Here is a 13,025-nt window from a genome sequence, read left to right on the forward strand (position 1 = left end):
CGTGTTTCGCTGCGAGGTTCGCTTGTTACTCTTGGTGGTTGCCGCCACCTAGATGGCTTGGAGCAGCGAGGATCGTCGAGTGGAGGTTGGTGATTGTCTCCAGCTCCAATCGTAGTGATTGTGAGGGGTTCTTGACCTTTTCCCGGTGGAGCGCCAAAAGATACTCTAGTGGATTGCTCGTGGCTTGTGTGATCCTCATCTTGTGTTGGTTGTGCGGCACCCTATTGAGGGTTTGGCGTGTGAAGCCAATTAGCGCGTGAACCTTCATGTGAGTGAATCGCCATAACGAGGAGTAGCTTGCCGGCTAGTAAGTGAACCTCGGTAAAAATCATTGTGTTCATCATTTGATTCCGAGGTGATTGGTCTTCATTGATATTCATTCTTGTGATTGATTGGTTACTTCCTCGACACGGCGGTATAAACAAATCGCTCACTCTCTTTACTGTACCGTAAACTAGTTGCCAAGCTCTTTAGTGTAGCTAGTTGTGAGAGCTTGTTAGTTTAGTTAGTGTGGCTCTTTAGTTAGCCTTTGAGAGCACATTAACTTAGTGTAGTGTCATAGCTTTTGTGTGGATAGAAACTATATAAATTAGAATTGTGGTAGGTGGCTTGCTATTTTAGTATGCTAGCGCAACACTCACTTCGACTCATAATTGCCTAACCGGTTTGTTAAGTGTTGTTGTAGAATTTTTTAATAGGATATTCACCTCCTTCTAGCCATTAGGACCTTTCACCGCTCCCCTAGCGTCCCGACTCCCCCGCTCCCCTCACACCCAGGCTCCCCCTGGCGCCCTGACTCCCCCCCCCCCCCCCCCCCCCCCTCGATCCCCTTGCTCCCCCCGCTCCTCTAGGCGACCTGACAGTGAAAAGAAAGTGATGAGAGGTCGGTCTCGTAAGATGACCCAATACACTATGGGAGATATATCTGTGTTCGACTTAGTTTAGCTCTACTATGATGCTGGATAGGCTACTATGATGTACTGTTTCGGTTCTTATGCTGAGTCTACCTTGGAGTTCTGCCTATGCTTGTCTTGAGGATCTTATGCCGGAGAGTACTGTTCTACTTTATAATGTAAATGTTCATCTTGAGAATGTTTACAATATATGTAGCGCACATGTCAAGTTCTGTGATATTTTAATCCATTTACTTTCCTTTTGAGGAGACAAAATGTAACTTGAAGAGGTGGCCGTGGCCCTATGATTCACCAACGTGGCAGATTTATCACACTATTTATTTTTTTCTTTGCGTCACATGGACTAGCGCAACCAAAAAGATTAGATCTAAAATAAGCAAAGTAGATTATTTGTAAAATATTGATTAAAAAAGTAAAAAGTAAAAAAAGACACAAGTCATTGAAGTTCCCGTGAGCCTAAATCAAACTTTGAGAAATGAAGAGAGGAAGAACGGACTAGAGGTGTTCCTCTTTATTAAAGGTCGAAGACGAGCCTCCTAAATTAAATTTCCAAGTGCGTCCGCCACTGCCCACGTGCTCGCATAAGTACTTCCTGTTTTGTTGTAATCCGTTGTGTGTTGTTGTCTAATAAAGTTGTTACCTACCTAGCCCGCTTGTCTGTTTATGCTTGCTTCCAGTTGATTTGATGATCAAAGAAACAATCAACTCGTTTCACTTGGAAGGAAGCAGCGTTTTGTATTTACCTTTTGAATAAGCAATGTATTTACGTTTTGAATACGCAAGCCAGCGATTAATGGTGCGGGTCGTCAAGCAAATGTCAACCGCTAATAATGCATTGTTGGACCCACAGCCTACCATCTAATCAAGCAAATGTCAACCGCTAATGCATTGTTGGACCCACAGTATGCTTGCTCATGTTAATCAAGCAAAGCAAAGGTTTGCTCAGGCCACCTGTCTCCCTCCAACTCCCACGCTGATGGATTACAGCCTTGCAGCAACGGAAAAAAGGAAGGTACCACTACACGAGGGTCAGCATGCTCATGCAATCATTTCTTAGCAACATGGCATAACTGCATAATGATTTGTGGGCGAATCCATCCACTCCTGTGCATCAGTTCAAAGGTACAGCTAGAGATGCACGGAACGAAAGATTTTTTTTAAGATTACACAAGAAATGTGAGTCAACACTCACTAGGGAGCACAGCGGCCGTCTAACAATAGGATACAAGCATGTCAAAACCAATGTGATTGGAACCGACTACAGACTACTGGGTACACAATATGCTTGTTTTTTTTTACATATAAGCCTAGAAACATCATGCGCAAGCCCCCCATACGTCTGCGTAACAATATTGCGTTGAAAAATCATGGACGTTAAAAGCTCCACATCATGGCGCTTTAACAAGGTCATGGAGATTAGCGCCATAAATTCAGTACTTGTCCAGTGATTGTACATCCTTGGGGGTCCCCTGACCTCCTGGGGAATACACCGATGAAGCTGGCATCAGGCCTTGGTTAGCAGCAGGGCCCTGGTGTTGTTTGTTCTGCAAGGTGGAAGAAGCCTCGTCATACTTGCACAAAGAGCTATAACCGCAGATTGATTTGTACGATGCAGAAGGGGAGGAAATCGTACACCAACAGGGGATTTTAGTGATGAGGCATCGTCAACAGCTACAACCGCATGGTCCGATGACTGGTGGAAAAGTAGCAGAGCTATAGACCGATCGATCGGGTTTGTCTGCGTCTCGATGCTCCGAGGATCGACGAACCTGCCAAACAGAAACATCAAAAAGGAAGGCTACACATAGGCAAAGCCATTTTCTCGCCTCCTTTGCATTGTAAGTACTGTAACGAATATCAACTTCAGACATTGTGCCATGCCATGGAAGAATAATGAACTGCCTCCTTATATTTCTTGCTGTTTTAAAGCAGGCAACTATATATAACAGACTAGATACTATAGCATCACAAATAACACATGTAAACAGTCAACAAGCCGGTTAATCCGTCACTCAAATTAAGAGCTATATTTAAACCTCAATCAACTAGCATCTTAGGGACCAAGATGTCAGGAATTGTTCTTCTGGTACATGGTTCGACATCTCAAAATGATATTTTAGTGATAACAGGCTGTGCGAAAGACATTGCATTAGGTGTTTCAAAAGAAAGATGGTGCATTACGAGCCTTTAGACAACACTGTGAAGTTTCTAATTAAACAATAACAAGAATGCCAATGATTACAGTTTTCAAAGCCATAGATACTGATTCATGCTTGTGTAAGTATAGATAAGATCTTTGTTAGAAACGACATACTTGCGCGAAGTTTCTGCATTGTGCAAATCCTTTACATCCTGGCTATCTCCATTGCTGTTCATCATATTTGGAAAAACTTGCCTATGTTGCGCACTTCGTGCCAATCGGTATAAGCCATCTCTAATGCACAATTTGGTTTGCACATCCAGCTGAAGCAGACACGCAAAGTAACTTTAATACTGTGGTACATAGTTTATTAGAACTAGTTTAGTTCCTCTAAGAGGAAGAATGGAAACAGGAACTTTGGTTCTACCAAAACTAAGGTCCCTCCTTTGATCAAATTTATGGTCATTTAGAGAAATCAGAAAGGCAAGACCGAAAAAAGGAAAAAAAAAACTGCAAACACAGCATGAATTTGCGGTAACAAAATGAAGGGGCTGTACTGCTGTAGGCTGGAGTTTCTGATTCATGGGACATTAAAAGAAAAGAAAAGGAAGCTAGTAACCCATGATACCTGACTAACAGCATCCTGCAGTTGTCGAAAGCTGCTTTCTTCAACTGAGTTATCAGAGGACACAGATGATACAAATGAGCCGTCCACTATCATTGAAGTACCCATTGTAACTTGAGGATCCCCCAGAGTTCTTTTTCCTAATCCTCTTCTTTCAGTTGCATAGTTCTCAGAAGGATAAGCAACTCTTCTTGTCAATGTTTGAGGATGTCTGTTCATGACATTATCATTTGTTGGCTGTCTTGGTTGCATGTTCACAGTTTTCTTCTGCGCTGCATTTGTAGAGTTAAATGTCACATCAGCTAATCACACCAGACGAGTACAAGATAAACAAACATGTTCAGAACAACTAGAAAATACCCCATCTGATGTTTCGCTTGTAACATTACCTTTTGAATTCCTTTGTGCAAAAGAACCGCTAGATTGGCCGAACTTTTCTGGATAGGACTCAGAAGTAATGTTGCTTGGTGAACTGGAATCTAAGTGGTGCCTTTGATTCAGTAAATTCTGAGAGGAGCTCAGCTGAGAAGTTGACGCTATAGAGAATTTCTTGTCTTCAATACCTTGAATTGCATTTTCAGATGAATACTGGTTTCCAACCTGCAACTGAGACCATGACATTAAATCAATGAAGAACATGTTGCATAGTGATCTATCATCCTTATGGCACTACCTCTTATGCACTAACCATCCTCAGAAACAAACATTCCAGTGATAAACCCAATACAAAACTGCACAAGCATGAGAAAATTGTACCAAGGCCTTGGAGCACAAAAATATAGAAATATACTCACTCCATTCCAAAATATAAGTCGTTTCAGATTTTCCAGATAATAGTTTTTACTATATATCTAGACATGGCATATATCTAGGTGCTTAGCTGCATCTAGAAAAGCTAAAATGACTTAGAACTTGGAACCGAGGGATTAACAGCGGTAGCAAAACAAGTAGCATGATTGTACTTAACTACCTTTTCATTTCTGTTTTCAAATCACAGTCAGTTGTGATAGAACATTAAATCAACTATATGTCCATTCAAGGGGCCTAGGCCATAAACTAAACCCAAACTAATAAAAAGCCCCCGAGGCATCAAATACAATGATTCAGTGTTGTTTCAATAATTAAATAGCCCTAGGAAATTACCATATCAATGTTTTCATGTCCACTGCATATCTGGTCAGCGGGCAACAACTCCATCACGTCCTCTTGGTATATCTATTGTGGACAAAAGAGATACAAGAATTAAAGAAGGTAGAAGATAAAAACTGAGTCAACTAATACAGAAGGAAAATGGAACAGTTGACTTGCCTGTTCGCCATATGCATTGACATTCTTTTGCTCACTGAACAGGTAGGTATCATTGAATTGATTATCACATAAAGCTGATGAAGGATCAACTGAGGGTAGTGATTTATCTTCTGCACATTGGAATGTTGAGAGATCATCCAGAATACCATAATCTGAATAAGACGAGTCAAACCCTTGCTGCATAGCAACATCAGAAGAGTAAACAGCATCTGAAGAAGGAATCCAAGATAACCCATCTGCAGTCTCCAGCTGCTGCTGACCATATGTGGAATCAGACGACCTTTTTTTTAAAAAAAAAAGAGAAGGAAAAAAGAAATAGAGTTATCACCTGTTTATACAAATTAAGATCTTAGCGAGAGCTAGAAGTTCTGAATACCTGAATAATGTGTCGACATCCTCAAAATTATCAATGCCAGGCCAATCGATGTAGTTTAGATCATTATCACCATAAGTGAGGCTATCCTGCGGAGCACTGTGGTTATTGAGAATGGACGAACCATTGCTCAGTGCAAACTGACAGGAGTTCCAGTTATCTGTTGGACATCTGGTTTCAGCGATTGTATTTTCTTCTCTTGAAGTAAAGGCATTGGAACCATTTTTGCAGTCTCCTATGCAGTCACCGGCACTGTTTATATTCTGGGATACTATCCCGTTCTCACGTTGGATGTCCTCTGAATTACATTTCTGTGAATCTGAGCTATTTGTTCTGGGGATGGGACCTTGGACTTTCTCACTGGCAACTGCATGCTTCAACTTCTTACTACTAGTGACACCAGGAGACTCAACTCCACCTTCATGTTCGTTGCTATTACTGTGGGCAAACTCATCAGTGAATTTACCTTCAAACTGTAAAAGCATTATTAGTCATAGGCCTAGAGCAGAAAAATTTAGCAATCTCCAATGGAATGCGAAGATAAACGAGGGTCCAGAGTACATAACAAAGCACTGTTAGTGGACAAGGTCCAACGCAACAGATGATTGTGACCAGGGTATGATCCATTACAGAGTTCAACATCAAGTTATTTAATGCTACAGTTGTAGCGTGTCAATCAAACATTGAAATTTTAATCACTGGTCAACTTACTTCACCAAAGCAGACACTAGGCACTTTCACGTATGACGGGCTAGCCCACTAAACCCCCACTCATCTATCCAGAGCCAAAACAATTGTGGATCCATTATGGGTGGCAAGTGCACTTCATCAATGAAATAAACACCGACACTTCCATAAGGCAACACAAGGCTTAACCTGCTTACCTAACTGATGCTGAGTACCAATAAATAAAACTAAGCCATTCAAGCTAACTAAGCAGAGAACAAATTTGAAGCATAACCCAATTAGCTTCAATGCTAGAATATAGAAATATTACTCATTCTTACACTCAGTTGATAGAAATGAGAATAAACAAGCATATTGTACCAAGAACCATAATATACAGTCCCAAATCCTGGCGGGCTAATTTATTAACCTGTACACTTACGCAGATTATATGGAATTGAATAAAATTATCCTCACACACACTGACCAATTGTTCTTCCCAATCTTTCCACTTCGTATCATCCACTAAATCTAAGGACACTGGTATTTCTAAAAAAGGGCGTACCCAGTGCAGAGAGCTCCTGCCCTGTGCAGAGTCTGGGGAAGGGTGTCAGTGGCAAGCCTTACCCTCGCCTGTGCAATGCGAGGAGACCGCGACTTGAACCCGGGACCTTCCGGTCACAGGCGGTAAGACTCTACCGCTTGCACCAGGCCCGCCCTTCAACTGGTATTTCTAAACTGTTTCTTTTTTTCCTAAGTTGCAAACAAATACATTCCACATCATTGGTTATAATCTCATGTATCAAATGCAGTGGCTAAAAAAAGTAGTGAGATTGCTATGTCCAGTGGTCCATCAAGAATCTCGTGTATCAAATGCAGTGGCTAAAAAAAGTTTTGAGAAGCTATGTCCAATTGTCCATCAAGAAATTCATGAAACTTTTCGGCAAAAAGGAGGAATTCATGAAACTGAGATTACCTCACGCACCCTCCAATCTGGCATCCCTGCAAATTCTATCCGGGTCCGAAACTATACCAGTCCACCGGATTTGATATCATATTCAACTCAGGATCCCCAGCTCTTGACCAACTCCTACAAACCAGAAGGACAGAAAATGAGATGAATTACTCGAGAAATGAAATAAACTGTAAACTAAACTAAACAATCATATTCCAAGGCAGGTCGCTACAACAGTAATTATTCTAAACAAAACTGCTACAGCCATGTTCAGTTGCCTGCCTGCCTACCTTGGGGTTCAGATCAAACAGTGCAACAAAACATGGAAAACTAGTGATGCATACATCTCACCAAAAGGGCCTAGTAGAACTATTATACAAGAAAGAACAAAGAAAGAGGGGAGTCGAATGGACATGTTCTCACCTTCCGGAATCGAGAGCTGTGGATCAGAACCTGCAGAAGCAAAGAAAATCCACCAGTAGGAAAAAATTCAGCAGACAATAGAAGCAGCTTCACCGAAGATCCAAAAATGATTTCCCCCCCTTTCAGAAACAGAGAGAATGAAGAATCATCGCAAGGACACCAAACAGCAATCAAACAGAAGGTAGCGAACATAGAACCACCAGAAACAATCACCAGAAAAGAAAGGGGGAAAAAAAGAAAACGCCTCCCCAAGAACAGAGGGGAACTCAAAAACTCGCAGCCCGACCACACAAAAGACGCAAGAACAGCACCGGGGGCCACCTCAAAGCCGACGCCCGAATTCGCGTCAAGGAAACGAGCAAAGAAAGAGAGAGAGAAGAACTCAAGAACGGGATGGATGGATGGATCTTAACCGCTTCTGCTTCGGGAGGACGCCGCTGCCGGCGCAGTAGGCTTGCTCGCTCCGCTCCACGGGCCGCTCGCTGTCTCTAGATGGTTCCTGAGATTACCCCTTTCTTTTCTTTTCTTTTTTTTCTTCTTCTCGCTCTAGCAGCAGGAGGAGGAGTATTTTTTTCGTTTTGTTTTGGCACAGGATGGATGAGAGAGAGACGACGATGAGAGGAGACGGGCGTCTTGAGCAGCGAATATTTTTTTCAGAGAAGGAGGAGAAAAGAAAAGAAAAGAAAAGAAATTGTTTGGCTTTGGCGCATAACTAGCGGCTGGGAGCGGGCGTGGTGGGCCCCGGGGCGGGGCGGAGGTAGTGGACACGAGGCGCCGGCGCGATCCGATCAGTTGCCGGCGCCCCATTGGCTGGCCCCGTCCGCAACCGCGGGGCCCGCGGGCCAGTGGGAGGGCGGCAGAGGCTTCTGGACTCCGGAGGCCTGGAAGTGGCGCCCGGCACGTGACTGACTCGCGGGGCAAGTTGTCTGCCGTCTGCCGACTTGCCGATTGCCGTGCTCCGCTTGTACCCATCCATTCCCATTCCCATTCCCATCTCCCAGCCGAAGCAACAGCGACGCCGCTTGGCTTTTGGGTTCGGATTCGGATGGCCGACGTGGAAAACCGTGCAAACAGGGCGGGTTTCCCGGACGGCCGGACCTGCGCCGCGCGGTTTGGGTCCCGCCGTCGTATCTGGCAAGTGGCAGCCCGGCCTGGTTTGTTATTGTTTGGGCCAAAAGGCCGCGTGGAAGGTCAGAAGCCCAGAGCATATCCGCTCCCGCTCCGTTTACGCTCAGGGCTCCTCACCGGCTGCTCTGCTAGGAAGAGCTCTGCCAAACGTCTCTCGGAAGGAGCCGGAGCCGTTTTCTTAGGGGGTGTTTGGGACTGCTCCACAAACTCTGCTCCACAAACTCCATCGTGGAGCAGCTCCACAAAAAACTGGAGTTTGTGGAGTACCTCTTTAGGTGCTCTCACAACTCCACCCTTTTTCCTGGAGCAGAGTGCGTGGAGCTGAAAACCGTTTGGCTAAAAAACGTGGAGCAGAGCTGAAAAACGTAGAGCGGAGCAGTCCCAAACATGCCCTTAGTAAGGCCCTCTTTGGCGGAGCTTACCGGCTCCGGCTCTGGTCACTGTAGCGCACACTGTAACACGGAGTCGGAGAAGCTCGAAATCATGGCTTCACCGGCTCTGGCTCTCTCCAGTTTATTTTTTTTTGTCTCGATTTTCGAAACGGCTCCTGTTACAGTGTCGCTACAGTGAATTTGAGGAGGAGCCGGAGCCGGCAAGAGCCCTGCCAAAGGGGGCCTAAGTGCTTGTTTAGACTTTCCCAAAAAGTGCTACAGTAGCCGTCACATCGAATCTTGTGATACGTGCATGGAGCATTAAATGTAGACGAAAAAAAAATAATTGCACAGTTTGTTGGAAATTACGAGACGAACGTTTTGAACCTAATTAGTCCATGATTGAACAATAATTGCTAAATAAAAACGAAAGTGCTACAGTAGCCAAATTCCTAAAATTCGCGAACTAAACACAGCCTAAAAAAACAGAGAAGTCAGAGCTGTTTTGAAGGAAAAATAAATTGAGGCTCCTCTAAAACGGCTCTGACTGCTCTGGAGGTGCCACTCAAGAGGAGCCGTGCCAAACACTTCTAGTCTTACGGTCACAGAACGATTTTCATTAATATATATGGATAAACCAACCTGTATAAATGCTGATACAAGAGATGTTGAGGTTTGCATTGTGATGGGAAAACAAGTACTGTATACATTTTGATTTGTTTTTTTTTTTCTACTCATCCAGACGTCCACTACGAACTCAGAAACCAAATTTGTCCCTGTTTCTCAAAATACTACCTCCAACACGAAAAGAGCGCATTTTGTCATTTTCTAAAAAGTCAACCAATATAAACCCTTACTAAGTTTATAAAAAAACATTTATGTGTCTAAATAAATGCACTATGAAAATATAGTACATGATTAAGCTAATGATCATTATTCGGTATCATAAATGTTAGTGTTTTTCAATAGATTTGGTAAGATTGAAAATTTGTTGACTTCTTACAAAGCGAAAAAGAGAGGGCATACTAAAGTTAAATCCGCCACTTTGTTAATGAATTTAGATTCTGATAGAATTACTCTTAGTGGTAAAAAGTTTATTTTCCGAATCTTGTTTCAAACTTTTAGTAGATCATGGTAAATGAACTAATATTCATAATTTTCTGACACTTGTTGGATGATATATTGGCCCTGTTCGTTTCTCTTATAATCTATCTTTTTCAGTTTGTTTTTTCAGCCGGAACAGTGTTTTTCTTACAACAAATCAGCGAAAACAGTGTTTTGGCTTGCTTTTTCAGCGAAACGAACAGGGCCATTGCTCTATGTCAATCAAGAAATAAAAAAAACAATGAAAAGACCCATTGGTTATGTGGTGCTATCATGCAACCTTCGATGAGGTCAGCGCAATGGGTTTGCAACTTCGCCCACTTTGCACGTGAGCTCGATCGGACTACTGGTACCATACACCAATTCCTTATTTAACCAAACAAACGCATATCCATTGTACACACAACAAGACGGCACCACACGCCATCCATTGTACACAACAAAACGGCACCAAACGCCATAGGGAATAGGGATAGAGGGTTGTTCCATCGGGCATGTCACAACCAACACAGACCAAACACATACACTCGCCAGCCAGAAGTGAACCAGATCATCTGAAGGACTGGAGATGGGACTCATCGCCTGATCACGAAAACAAGGCCGCAGACTGACGGACCAACCACCCATGCGGCCGCATAGGACAAGATCCATATGCACGCTAGCCCAGCAAGATGCTGCTGTCGCCGCCAGGAGACTGCCGGGTACGACAGCCTGCATGATGTCCGGTTGTTGAGGCCTTCCCGTCTGCAAAAATGCTGCCACCACTCATTCCTTTCGGCTTCGCGCGGTTCAGAGGCTGTTTCTCTGCAGGCGCTGAATCCCTCTCGGAGATGGCCTTGCCATTCAGATCAGTAGACTTGTTGCTGGACCCTTTCTTCTTTGCTGTCTTCATTGTGCTGTCCGTGTCGGCCTCTCCAAATGAGAAGGAGCTCACCTGTTAACAAAGACAACGACAGTTGTTCAGTAGAGTTTGGAACCACCACAAGGTGAATAAGCTACCAGAATGGCTCAGGCAGTACATTTGTGTTTTTCACAGGTGACAGCGCGGCAGAGCTGCCATAGTCTGATCTCCTTGACCTGTTGGGCTTGGGATCTTCATGATCAGCAAAGATGTCGTGACCACTGAGCTCCTTGGATTTCGCAGTGGACACCTGCCGCTTCATCTTACTGCCCCCCTCACTCTCAACGGTATGGCTAAGCTTGCGCTGCCTCGCCACCCCAGCAACGGAAGTTGGCTTCCTGGGAGGAATGGTCCCGTCCTGGGAAAAGGTGATCTGGCTAGCCTACAGATTATAAAAGCTGATTGTCTCACCATATCACACAGAATGGTATGATCAATTTCCTGTTCTCTCATCAGCAGACAATTTGAAGTGCATAATTAACTATGGATCCACCAAATTATGGCATAGGGAACAAAAAGATATCCAGATGTGAACTGCTGACAAAGAGTTTGTAGTCTGTTACATGAAGTGGCTAATTATAAAGTTGATCATCCTTTCATGAAAAACAATAACCGTAGTTGATCACGAGAATATGATGGTTGGAACTGCAATCACAATATCAGACCTACATTTCCCCCCTCAATCACGATACATAGAACTGTACTATTTATTTATTATAAGAATTAAGAATAACATAAGACTTCCGCTTTACACCAATTTTGGTTCACAAGACTACGTTTTTTACTAGTATTTAAGAACAACACAGAACAGCATAAGAGGTTAATTGAATCTCCAATCGATCAGATGAGTCATGTGGTGACAATGAAGAATCTATAGGTCATGTTTAATCGATCAGATTTGCATTTGTTGTATAAAAATATGTTAACAAGGCTTTGAGAACACTGAAAACTCTACTTCTAGTAATCCGAGGCTAAGATCTATAGCATTATTCAACATCGACAAAACCGGATATCTATCCCGCCCACTTTATGCAACAAATCTGATATGCATTCTTCATTGATCCTGTCGACAAGCCACGTGACACAAAAGGAACTATCCCAGCATACACAACGAGTACTCTGTGCAGAAGATCAATGCCAAACAATGTCCCACACCACATAGAATGCAGATCCAAAGTTGTGCACCTGACAATCACGGGAGGCAGTTGCGACGGCGGCGGCGGCGCTCTCGGCCTTGAATATGCCGATCCCTGTTATCTCCTTCGACTTGGGCGCGGAGCCCGTCGTCCTCCTGAAATGATCAGAGCAGGAAGGAGCAGCCGAAATTAGTAAGCAGCCACACATGGGGTCGGGATCATGCATGCGGATACCGATCGCATTGAACGACATGAGATCCGAATCACAGGAGCGGAGAGAGAGGAATCCGGCCATGAAGGCGCGGAAGCTATCTCACATCTTGGTACTGTTGTGGCCGTCGGCCTCCTCGGTGACCTGCCCCCCAAACACCACCTTCCTGAATTCCTCCGTCGGCTACAGTGCGAGCGAGGAATAATAAGAGATCGACGATCACAAGCAGCGAGCCCGCGCGGGGAGAATGGTGGAGGAACAGGGAGAAGGAGAACAGAAGAGCGGGGTCACCTGGTTAGGCCGGCGTGCTGGCAGCGACCCGGCGCCATCGGGGTGAGGCCACGCGAGCAGGCCGGCCGTCGAGGTGTGGGAACTCCTCACGGGGGCCGCCCTCTCCATCTCCCTGCCCCTCTCCTTCCCTCTCTCTCTCTCTCTCCTATGGAAGGAAGGAAGGGATTGGAGATCAAGGCGAATGAATGCGTCGTCCACGGAGGCTCGACTCGACTCATGAGGTGGAGGAAGTGGGGGCGGAATGTCGGTAAGCTCTCTCATCAAATTGAAGAAGAAGTGGGTCCCACGTAAATCATGCTGACATTGCAAATATCTCGCCTAACTCAGCATCATTTTCTTGTAAATTATATTTCAGTTCGCTTTTCATAGATATATAGTTTTTGTTGTGTATCTGAATATATATTGTTTAGATTGATAACAATAAAACTATATATTTAGACAAACCAAAACGACATAAGTACAATTTAGAGTCGAGATGA

General features: G+C 44.1%; 2 protein-coding genes across 3 annotated transcripts; both read right to left on the minus strand.

Moving 5' to 3' along the window:
* Positions 1 to 1,963: 1,963 nt before the first annotated feature.
* LOC136544253 (protein LNK1-like) lies at positions 1,964 to 8,054 on the minus strand. Of its 2 annotated transcripts, none has more exons than XM_066536486.1 (11): positions 7,818 to 8,054; positions 7,405 to 7,434; positions 7,003 to 7,116; positions 5,364 to 5,833; positions 4,988 to 5,267; positions 4,823 to 4,894; positions 4,069 to 4,279; positions 3,683 to 3,951; positions 3,229 to 3,377; positions 2,548 to 2,683; positions 1,964 to 2,458 (listed from the first exon to the last, which is right to left on the minus strand). In XM_066536486.1, exons 3-11 carry the CDS (start codon positions 7,024 to 7,026, stop codon positions 2,345 to 2,347), a joined length of 1,725 nt encoding a protein of 574 aa, XP_066392583.1. In that variant the 5' UTR covers positions 7,027 to 7,116; positions 7,405 to 7,434; positions 7,818 to 8,054; the 3' UTR covers positions 1,964 to 2,344. The 2 variants fall into 2 exon arrangements, with proteins under 2 accessions (XP_066392583.1, XP_066392577.1); XM_066536480.1 differs by having other exon boundaries at positions 4,069 to 4,285.
* Positions 8,055 to 10,357: 2,303 nt separating this feature from the next.
* On the minus strand, positions 10,358 to 12,747 carry LOC136498093 (uncharacterized). The gene is made up of 5 exons (XM_066494036.1): positions 12,547 to 12,747; positions 12,362 to 12,438; positions 12,094 to 12,199; positions 11,027 to 11,290; positions 10,358 to 10,941 (listed from the first exon to the last, which is right to left on the minus strand). Exons 1-5 carry the CDS (start codon positions 12,652 to 12,654, stop codon positions 10,666 to 10,668), a joined length of 831 nt encoding a protein of 276 aa, XP_066350133.1. The 5' UTR covers positions 12,655 to 12,747; the 3' UTR covers positions 10,358 to 10,665.
* Between the last annotated feature and the right edge of the window lie 278 nt (positions 12,748 to 13,025).

This window comes from Miscanthus floridulus, chromosome 1, assembly GCF_019320115.1.
Source record: "Miscanthus floridulus cultivar M001 chromosome 1, ASM1932011v1, whole genome shotgun sequence".
In the NCBI taxonomy this organism is placed as follows: domain Eukaryota; kingdom Viridiplantae; phylum Streptophyta; class Magnoliopsida; order Poales; family Poaceae; genus Miscanthus; species Miscanthus floridulus.